At 46.4% G+C, this 10,760-nt stretch overlaps 1 protein-coding gene across 3 annotated transcripts; it reads right to left on the bottom strand.

Moving 5' to 3' along the window:
• Positions 1–6,255: 6,255 nt before the first annotated feature.
• Positions 6,256–10,339, bottom strand: LOC119025132 (rho-related GTP-binding protein RhoU-like). Of its 3 annotated transcripts, XM_037108519.1 has the most exons (5): positions 10,124–10,339; positions 9,571–9,956; positions 9,330–9,388; positions 9,168–9,197; positions 6,256–7,775 (listed from the first exon to the last, which is right to left on the bottom strand). In XM_037108519.1, exons 2-5 carry the CDS (start codon positions 9,839–9,841, stop codon positions 7,287–7,289), a joined length of 849 nt encoding a protein of 282 aa, XP_036964414.1. In that variant the 5' UTR covers positions 9,842–9,956; positions 10,124–10,339; the 3' UTR covers positions 6,256–7,286. The 3 variants fall into 3 exon arrangements, with proteins under 3 accessions (XP_036964414.1, XP_036964405.1, XP_036964422.1); XM_037108510.1 differs by having other exon boundaries at positions 9,571–10,336; XM_037108527.1 differs by lacking the exon at positions 9,168–9,197 and having other exon boundaries at positions 9,571–10,330.
• Positions 10,340–10,760: the final 421 nt, after the last annotated feature.

The following is a 10,760-nucleotide window of genomic DNA, read 5'->3' as shown; positions in this document are numbered from 1 at the left end:
ACGAGGAGGAGAGTGTTGTATACGCAACTACAAACTTCATCAGGTCCTCAGGGTGAGCAGCTCCTCACACAGGAGAATCTTTGCTGCTGTTTGAGTTTAAATGAAAAACATAAAGTCTGAAAGTTTTTTCAGAAAACATTTGTGTCTGTTTTATTCTAAACTGTTTGGAATGTAATGATTCTTAATTATTTTACCATTTTTCAACAAACAATTTAAATTTCTGTTTAATTCCTCCACAGATCAAACCATCAGGCAGCTGTGGAGGATCCGTCTGCACTGTACAGCAGAGTTACCAAAAGCCACTGAGTGTGAGGACAGCATGGATCTGTGGTTTGTACTGGTGGATCTTTTCTTCACTGATGGTTTGACTAAGAACGCAACATTTGGACAAGAATATTTCATACATACGTCATTTATATTTCAGTTCCAAACAATGATCACCACACCTTCCCTCAACTGTTTAAACATAAATGGAACATTATCACCTTCATGGAGGCAGAATTTATTACAGGACTGTTTTGTTTGACTGTATTCGTTTAGCTTTGGTGTATATAATAACTCCATCTGACTGTAGTTATAGCAGATTTTTTTTTCTCACAACTTTAACGACGACAACTGTTTGTATCATAAGTCAAATATCCTTTGTATATCTTCAAATGCTCATTTTCTGAATTTGTATTTTACTGCATAGAAATCTCAGCTTATTATTATTAACTGTCTATATTGCTGTTTGTATTCATCTATTTTGAAAACTGTGTGTTTACATTTTCCATGTTTTTTGTCATCCTGCATGGAAAATGGCAAGTAAGACTCAGAGAGAAAAACTAACCTCTCTGACTGTGTGTTTGCTGAATGATCAACACTTTATTTTTTTCTTTAACATTTTCAGCCTTTTGACAGTGAATATGTATTCAGGTGTGATTAAACTGAAGCTTCACAACATCATTTAGTTGTTGTGTCTGATATGAAAAGCACTCTTTGAAAAAGATCATTTTAGGGAGGTTAAACAATCTGCACATGGTGTGATGCTAACAGAGTTCAATTGTTGAAGTAATTCTTGGTGCTGTATCGAAGGCAGCTGGACGTGTTTCAGTTTTTCACGTCTCATCCAAGAGGCTTCTTCAGTTCTGACTAACTGGAGGGGAGTTGCAGGATTTTGAACCCTGTGTGGGAGTGTCCTTACAGAGTCGTTAAGGTCACATGTGAACCCAGGGTTTCAGATGGTTTGTCCAGCTGATCTGAGTTAGACAAAAAGGATACAGCACTCAGAAACAGAGAGAGTTTTCAGGAGGGCAGCATGTCAGTTATAAAGTTTCTTGAAGCTGAATGATCCTAGGAGCTATGTTGTCCGGGGCTTAATGCCCCTGGTAGGGTCTCCCAAGGCAAACAGGTCCTAGGTGACAGGTCAGACTAAGATCGGTTCAAAAACCCCTAATGACAGAGATAATATCAAGGACGCGTATGTCGCCCAGATTGGCGTTACCGGGGCCCCACCCTGGAGCCAGGCCTGGGGTTGAGGCTCGCAGGCGAGCGCCTGGTGGGCACAGCCCGAGGGAGGGACATGGGCCCGCCCTCCAGTGAGCTCACCACTTGCAGGAGGGTCCAGAAGGGGCAGGTGCGGTGTGATTTGGGTGGCGGTCGTGGGCGGGGGCCCCGGCGACCCAATCCCCGGATGGTGACTCTAGCCATGGGGACATGAAATGTCACCTCACTGGGGGGGGGGAGAGCCTGAGCTGGTGCGAGAGGTTGAGCGGTACCGGCTAGAGATAGTCGGGCTCGCCTCTACGCACAGTCTGGGCTCTGGAACCGAACTCCTTGAGAGAGGCTGGACTCTCTTCCACTCTGGAGTTGCCTGCGGTGAGAGGCGGCGAGCTGGTGTGGGCTTATTTATATCTCCTCGGCTCAGCCACCATGTGTTGGAGTTTACCCCAGTGAACTAGAGGGTCGTTTCTCTGCGCCTTAGGGTTGGGGATAGGTCTCTCACTGTTGTTTCGGTTTATGGGCCGAACAGCAGTGTAGAGTACCCGGCCTTCTTGGAGTCCCTGGGAGGGGTACTGGAGAGTGCTCCAACCGGGGACTCTGTCGTTCTATTGGGGGACTTCAACGCTCACGTGGGCAGCGACAGTGTTACCTGGAGGGGTGTGATCTGAACCCGAGTGGTGTTTTGTTACTGGACTTCTGTGCCAGTCACAGTTTGTCCATAACGATCACCATGTTCAAGCATAAGGGTTTCCGTATGTGCACGTGGCACCAGGACACCCTAGGCCAGAGGTCAATGATCGACTTTGTGGGCGTGTCATCAGACTTCTGGCCGCATGTCTTGGACACTCGGGTGAAGAGAGGAGCTGAGCTGTCAACTGATCACCACCTGGTGGTCAGTCGGATCCACTGGCAGGGGAGGAAGCTGGACAGACCTGGCAGACCCAAATGTATTGTGAGGGTCTGCTGGGAACATCTGGCGGAACCCTCTGTCAGGGAGGTCTTCAACTCCCACCTCCGGGAGAGCTTGGACCTGATCCCGAGGGAGGCTGGGGACATTGAGTCCGAATGGACCATGTTCTCCACTTCTATTGTTGACGCGGCTGTCCGGAGCTGTGGCTGTAAGGTCTCCGGTGCCTGTCGTGGTGGCAATCCCCGAACCCGGTGGTAAACTCCGGAAGTAAGGGATGCTGTCAAGCTGAAGAAGGAGTCCTATCAAGCCTGGTTGGCCCGGGGGACTCCTGAAGCAGCTGACGGGTACCGGCAGGCCAAGCGAGCGGCAGCACGGGAGGCTCCTCAGTGGCAAAGCACCGGGAGTGGATGAGATCCGCCTTGAGTACCTCAAGTCTCTGGATGTTGTGGGGCTGTCTTGGCTGACATGTTTCTGCAACATTGCATGGCAGTCGGGGACAGTGCCTCTGGACTGGCAGACCGGGGTGGTGGTCCCCCTATTTTAAAAGGGGGACTAGAGGGTGTGTTCCAGCTATCGGGGGATCACACTCTTCAGCCTCCCTGGGAAAGTCTATTCCAGGGTACTGGAGAGGAGAATTCGGCTGATAGTCGAACCTCGGATTCAGGAGGAACAATGCGGTTTTCGTCCGGGGCGCGGAACACTGGACCAGCTCTATACCCTCCGCAGGGTGCTCGAGGGTTCATGGGAGTTTGCCCTACCAGTCCACATGTGTTTTGTGGACTTGGAGAAAGCATTTGACCGTGTCCCTCGTGGCATTCTGTGGGAGGTGCTCCGGGAGTACGGGGTCGGAGGCCCTCTGTTAAGGGCCGTACGGTCCCTGTACGACCGGAGCAGGAGCTTGGTTCCCATTGCCGGCAGTAAGTCAGACCTGTTCCCGGTGCATGTTGGACTCCAGCAGGGCTGCCCTTTGTCACCAGTTCTGTTCATTATTTTTATGGACAGAATTTCTAGGCGCAGCCACGGGCCGGAGGGGATCTGGTTCGGGAGCCACTGGATTTCATCTCTGCTTTTTGCGGACAATGTTGTCTTGTTGGCTCCGTCGAGCCAGGACCTCCAGCATGTCCTGGGACGGTTTGCAGCCGAGTGTGAAGCAGCTGGGATGAGAATCAGCACCTCCAAGTCCGAGGCCATGGCTCTCGACCGGAAAAGGGTGGCTTGTCCCCTCCGGGTTGGGGGAGAGTTACTGCCTCAGGTGGAGGAGTTTAAGTATCTTGGGGTCTTGTTCACAAGTGAGGGAAGGATGGAGAGTGAGATTGACAGGCGGATTGGTGCGGCGGCCGCAGTAATGAGGTCGTTGTATCAGTCTGTCGTGGTGAAGAGAGAGCTGAGTCGAAAGGCAAAGCTCTCGATTTACCGCTCAATCTACGTTCCTACCCTCACCTATGGTCATGAACTTTAGGTCATGACTGAAAGAATAACATCCTGGATACAAGCGGCTGAAATGAGTTTCCTCTGCAGGGTGGCAGGGCGCTCCCTTAGAGATAGGGTGAGGAGCTCTGTCACCCGGGAGGAGCTCAGAGTAGAGCTGCTGCTCCTCCACATCGAGAGGAGCCAGCTGAGGTGGTTCAGGCATCTGTTTCGGATGCCCCCGGGACGCCTCCCTCGGGAGGTGTTCCTGGCATGTGGAGAGCTAGAGGAAGTTTGAGGGAAGTCTGGGTGTTCCTGGCCCGGCCAGTGCCCCCGCAACCCGGTCGGATAAGCGGATGAAAATGGATGGATGGATGGATGTTTAAAGCTCCAGAGAATGAAGTCTGGTGGTTAGAGTCAGTGTGCGGTCATATCCAGTATTTTAACAAACATCCTCACCAAAAAGTTCTGCACTAAGTACTTTTGAAAAAAGGTGTTTTGATGAAATAGCATGGTAGCCAATAGATGGTGGATTGGTTGTATTTCCATGGAACTTGGACGGAGGACGGATCTCAGCCCAGAATATATCCTATTATAGATCCTTATGGATTTTTACTCACTTTCGTTAATATTGAGAGTTGGGATGGATGTTTTTTTCACATTTTCTTTAATTTATCAGAGATCTTGATGAAAAAATCAAGTGGCTGGTATCTACAAGTGAGTAAAATCGGATGCCTTTCAAAAACAAAAAATCTGGATGAAGCTCTTTTAAAGGTTTTATTTGATATTGGACAAGGCTTGTCTGAGTTAAAAAAAAAAGGACTGTTGGTCCTTGGCGGAGGTATGCACTCTACTGAATGCTATCCAACTGCTGAAACAGGTTTTGTTTTCTGTAACATTTTGTATTTTCAGGACAGTTGTTCCTCTCTGAGCTGCAGTTAACGACAAACACTGACACTGAAAGAACCAAACTACACAGATTAATTGAGACATGAACTGCTGTAAACACACAGAGCAGTAAATGTGAGCAGGTGATGGTTGTTGTATAAGAATATGAACTCTGTCCTGAGGTGATCAGCAGCCAGATGTCCAGGGAGGTAACCACACCTGCCTTTCAAAACCTCTCAAGCTGTTTGTGTGTCTGCGAGGGAAATTAGGCCGGATTAAGTGAGGTCGCCTGTTAAAGTGAACCGTAATGTCTCTGGACAGGGTGCTGCTCAAAGTGTCAGCTGCCATATGTCACATACAATCAACTCTTTAACGTCAAGGTTTCATTCATCTGCTTCATGATTCACCACTTATGAGCTTTGAGTTCAGTTCAGGTTTTCTTCACAGTGACATCATTTTGCCCATTTTGTCTCTGACATTGTTACACTTCCTTGTGTCTGTTTGTGTTTTTGAAATACTTTTGCATTATAATACTTTGTTTGAGGTGTCTTATTTTATACAGCACATGGACATAAAGTACAAATTAATGATTGAGAGACTTATAAAAAGAAACTTACAGTCTAGACTAACCTTATTTTTGAGGCTGTGTTATCATGTGATGGCTCGGACATCATGGGGTCTTGCAATTCCCGACAATGTAAATTACACACTTTTAGGAACAACACTTACATGGTAAAAGACAGTTGATTGTTGAGTCTCATTCCCAGGACGTGTTGGGTTGGTGAAGTGTCCCGAGCAGAGTCGGCAGCAGAATCCTCTGAATTTGAGTTATACATACATTTCCCTCACGTACAGGTTGCACATAAGACCTAGATAAACTGCTTGAAGGTGGAGGAATCTGCCCTCTGCTGCCTTTTCAAGGTGTGAGGCCTCCGTGGGGAGAGAATCAGGCTCCATATGCCGGTCTAATCCAGTCCAGGTGGTCCTGTCTGCTCCTATTAGAGGAGGCTGCAACCAGAGGAGCCTCCAGCAGGCTGCCTCTGAGTCAAAGAGGAAAGCTGGTGATACGCTGCTTACCCTGAGATTACAGGAAAATGACCCAGGAGACGCCCTGACTCTGCCCGACTCTGACACTAACGATGCATTTCTATGCCGACTCTTCTCAGTAGCTGGTCAGGAGGTTCAGAGAACAACACTTGATCCCTATTAACCTGCCAACATGTCCCGTTGTTGTCTGGCGAAGGATCAAGAGCAGAAGTCATGCAGCACCGAAGAAGAAAAAGAAAGCTGCTCCAGTGTTTGCATACAATCTATCCATCACGGTCACACGGAAGATGTTTATAGCTTCCATGTTTATAGTTTCATTTATTCATATCTTATCTTAATTAATTGTTTTATCCTGTTTCTTTTTTATTTGCCACTCAGACACTTTTTACTTTACTTTTTTAAATTATGAGCTGCTGTATAAAGTGAATTTCACCAGTGCAGGATTTATTAAAAAAACTAAAATGTCTTAATATTTCTTACAGATGTTATTTCCCTACCAGTTTGAATGAAGTAATCGTGTAAACAGTTGTTATAAACTTTAATCAAGGCTTCTGAGCATATTCCATGATCAGTGACGGCGATGAAAATATAAATATATAAATACAAACATAAATAATTAACCTATAAAACCTACAGTTAAAGTACTAGTGATGCTGGGGTGTAATGTGACAAACAACACAAACATCGAGTCAAAAAACAAGGTTAAGATCTCTGATCATACTGAACCCTGGTCTGAAAAGATTAGTTTTAACCTCCTGGGAGTCTCAGACGGGTGGAGTTATCTACATCAATACAATATGTTGAAGCAGAAGAGGCTGAGACTTCCTGAGAAAAGCTCTTCAGGCTCTAAAAACCTTTGGATACAACACTTCCCAAAATGCAACTTGGTAGCTCTTCTTAATAAAACCTCTCTGTCTGCTAAATGTTTTTAAACTCTACAGTCTCAGTTTGTCATCAGAACTGTCTGATAACGATTTAAAACCGTCTTCACAGGTTCTGTTGGACTCCTCCCTCCTCACTTCTACTCACTCTCGGCCTCTCAGTTTGGAAGCTGAACTGCAGCTCCGTCACCACCTCAACATTTTGGCGATTATCGTCTCTGCAAAAAACAGATATGTTCAAGTTTATACGTGTCGTGCATGTTGACATTTCTACGATATGTGTCACATCGTGTTCACACAGCATGTTTGTAAGTTGACTTTCATGTCAGGAGGTCGATGGTCGACTTAACGACCAAGCCAGTGACAACTGTTCATGAAGCAGTTTAAACATTTGCCTGTGTTTGATGTGGATTTTCAGGGTCCATTTCCCTCTTGGGTTCTTGTTCTCGTGCTCCTCAGCAGTTGCAGCATATCTGTGTTTTGCAGAAACGTACATTGCCAACATTTATTCTGCTGACTGTGAACTGACAGACCTGCAGCTCTGAGCTCGTCTGGATCTTGCTACGTTTACCTGTTTGGTGATACTCGCCACCCGTCTGCCACCCTGTGTTGGAAAGCAAAACCAAATCTAGACAGTGTTTGAAACATGATGTGACTCCTGTTTGTTGTGTTCACTTGAAGTCACAGCTCTGCTCTCCCATCAGACAGCTGATCTTCCTCCACCAGGTCTCCGAGAGGCTCTTGATCTTATCGGGCGTCTTCTTCCTCAGAGTCAGCCTCTGCTGCTGGACGCTACAAGTGTCTGTCTGCTGGATGCTGGCCAGGATGGCCGAATCAAAAGCGTCCTTCAGGTTCTTCTGGGTTAGAGCCGAGCACTCTGCAAAGCCCACTGCCCCGATCTCCTGGGCGAGCTGCCGGCCCTCCTCGGTGCCCACCGGCCGCTCCTGGTTCTGTGCCAGGTGGATCAAGACCTGGACGTCCTCCCTCAGGTCCAGCTGGGTGCCTACGAGGACCAGAGGCGCACCAGGACAGTGCTGACGGACCTCGGGAACCCACCTAGTGATCAGGTTGCGGAAAGAGCAGGGGCGGACCACGCTGTAGCAGAGGAGGAAGACGTCGGCGTTCTTGTAGCACAGCGGCCGGAGCCGGTCCAGCTCGTCCTTCAGACAAAGAAACCAGGTTAGAGGAAACTTCAAAAACAAGAGTGGCATCTGATGTCACCATGCTGTTGTTGCTCCTGCAATGTCTTGATTAATGTTGAGGACCATCACTGCAACTGAGCACTCACGTTGTTGTAAAGTCATAGATTTGCTACTACTGACTGATCCTGGATCTTTGGGGTCGATGTTGATCCAAATAATGGAGAGTAAAAGTCCATATGATATATTCTTAAATATGCAGAATATACACACAAAGAGTGTTTTGCAGTGATGCCTCAAATTGAACATTTGTGAAAAAGATATATACAAAACTGAGAAAGGATATTTTTTTATAGCTTAAGAGACTTTAAGATCCAAAAAGGCACCTGAGTGCACTGAAACCATAGCAACCATAGCACCTTTTTCTGTTGTTGCTCTGTAAGAAAAATAAAAAAGTTTTCATATCGGACGGCAAATGTACATGGTGATATATCAGTGACAGGCAAATATCAGCCCATAATGTTGGCCAGTCAATATGTCTGTCAGGCTCTTGTCTAAAATCTAACAAACAGCAACAGAAAACTGGAAAAAAAAAACCTAAAAATAATAAGTAAACAATTTGAGAAACACTTCCAAACAGACCTGACAGCCTCACTGCCTGAAGGTGGACCAGATGAATTTAGTCAGCAGGTTTTTATCAAGACTTGGATTTATCTGGTCTTCAGCTGTCATATCAGAGGTGAAAGTTAACTTTACATTTTGTCTGTTTTAACAAATGAATGGTTTAACAGATCTGAAACTGGATTTAGAACAACCGGTTTGAACATTCAGAATAAATCTAATCCAAGTTTGACTAATATTTATAGTTTTATTGTGCCTGCAAATACATTTTCATGTTGCTACAATTCAGACTAAAACAAACAGGCACCAATTTACTGTTTGAAACTGAGTTTAGAAAATATTTATTTAACTTCAGACTGATTCTTATTTCTGTCCAGCTTTGGTTTATTTATTTTTTCTATGTCTGTAAATCTCCTGTTTTCCTGAAGAAGTAGTGTCCTTCTTTAAATCGTTTAAAATCGTCCTTTAACTTGACTTCACGATACAAAAAAAACAAAACAAAAAAAACATTTAAAAAGACCTTTAAACTGTTGGGATGTTAGAAGTTACGCTCCTGATGGGAAGGTTGGGTGGGTGCAGGAGCTCTCAGGGTGACTGAGGGGGCAGAACGGGCTTCGTGCCTGCAGGGGGCGATGTAAGCTGTGGAGTTACAGGACTACTTGGCTCTTAAACTAAAGGGGGTCTTAAAGGATTTCAGTCCAGGACTAAAAGCAGGCTGCAGGGGGCAACAAACACAAACACAGCAAGAGCTGCAGCTCACTGACAAATACTTATAGATCGATGATGACTTACATTGATTGATCCGTCAACCAGCCCCCATTTCTATCATGAAGAGAAAGAAGTGAAGCTGAGTGATTAGTAGAGATGTGATGCAGCTGCGTGTTCAGGTGTGTTGGTAGATGTTACTGTATGTGGGCTCTTTGTGGTTCTGTTCCAACAGAAGGTGCAGCTCACCTGTCCGGCCATGTCACACAGCTGCAGCCGCACTGGTTTCCCGTCCACCACAACCATCACTGAGAGGATAAAGATGTGTGTACAGTTTGTGTTACACATGTTTAACATCATCTCTTTGAATCCATCTACAGGCTGGAAAACGAAAAATATCAGCGTGTAACAATTTAAACTTGAACTTTCAGTCGTGCGTAAAACTCGTGCGTAACGCTCCGAAATCAGATACAGTGGAGACAAAGTTTACCGGTGAAGTTGTCGAACGCAGTCGGAACATATTCTGTCGGGTATCCGTTGGTGGTGTAGCTGACGATGAGGCTGGTCTTGCCCACGGCTCCGTCTCCAACCAGGACGCAGTTCACCTTGCGCTCAGGTGCGGAGCCGGACCGCCGGCGCTTCGCGCTCAGAGGGAAGTCCCGGTTCTTCAAGATCCGAGGCGGAGTCGTGGGACCGTCCACTCCGCACATCGGTTCCGACACACGGCGCGGCTTCTGCTTCACGACCTCCTGAGGCAGCATGTCTCTGCCTTCTGACAGGGAGCGGGGTTTTTGTTTTGTTTGTTTAGAGGCTCCCTGCGCGCTCCATCCTCTCACAGCCCACGTGTTTCCTCTGCTGTTGTAGTTTTGGTTCAAACTGCGAACACAAAGCGCCAAACGACATTTAAGGTGTGATTCAAGTGAACCGAGGCAGAGAGTGTTGAAGCGCGCAGCGGCACAGCCGTCGGGTTTCTCCGCTCAGCAGGAGCTCCTGATTGGCATTCTCCCTACATCTGCTGCGGTCGTGATTCATAAGAGGCTTACCGAGCAGAGCGCCATATGAAGCTCCAGAGCTTTCCAAGTGAAATGAACTAAGCCTACTGGAAGCCTTTATCCCTCGGGGTAAAATATACAGTATGTCACCCTCTTGAGCCAATTAAAAGATAGAAATAAAAGTCTGAACTTTCATATTGATCGTGCATGTATTCATTCTGTGGAGCAGAGGGCGGGAAACACAACACACACAGGCTGAGTTTTATGTTTTATCCTTTTTTAATATTGTAAGAACCCGTGGAAATGGATTACAAACTATATAGAATAAAATAAATTATATTTAAATCTCAAAATCCTCCCAGATTGAGCTCCTTGAGACAAACTCTGCCCTCAGTGTTGCATAAATGTGAGAAAATATAGAATAAATGACAATAAAACGCAAATAATCAGACGGTTTATGTTTCCCGATCAGTCTGACTCACTGCTTCTGTCCAGTTAATCGATCAACCCGATAGTTCACCTCCACCAGGACTGTTCATAGGACAACATGTAGAGGTGATGTGGCGCACTGACGCCCCCTAGTGGCGGAGTCCCGTCAGCTGTGGGCACTGAAGGACCGTGTGCAGCATGAATCACCACGTCTTGTCACTGTGACCAGCAACAAATAAACAGCTTCCACAGTCAGACA

The sequence above is a fragment of the Acanthopagrus latus genome, chromosome 1, assembly GCF_904848185.1.
Source record: "Acanthopagrus latus isolate v.2019 chromosome 1, fAcaLat1.1, whole genome shotgun sequence".
Classification (NCBI taxonomy): Eukaryota; Metazoa; Chordata; class Actinopteri; order Spariformes; family Sparidae; genus Acanthopagrus; species Acanthopagrus latus.
This window is presented reverse-complemented; position numbering and strand designations above follow the sequence as displayed.

Excerpts from the sequence above, each read along its gene's own strand:
- LOC119025132 (XM_037108519.1), bottom strand. The coding sequence starts at position 9,841 with ATGCTGCCTCAGGAGGTCGTGAAGCAGAAGCCGCGCCGTGTGTCGGAA. Across the intron at positions 9,198-9,329 it reads TGTGTGACATGGCCGGACAG|AAATGGGGGCTGGTTGACGG; the intron begins GTGAGCTGCACC and ends TCTTCATGATAG. Across the intron at positions 7,776-9,167 it reads TGGTTGACGGATCAATCAAT|GACGAGCTGGACCGGCTCCG; the intron begins GTAAGTCATCAT and ends CTTTGTCTGAAG.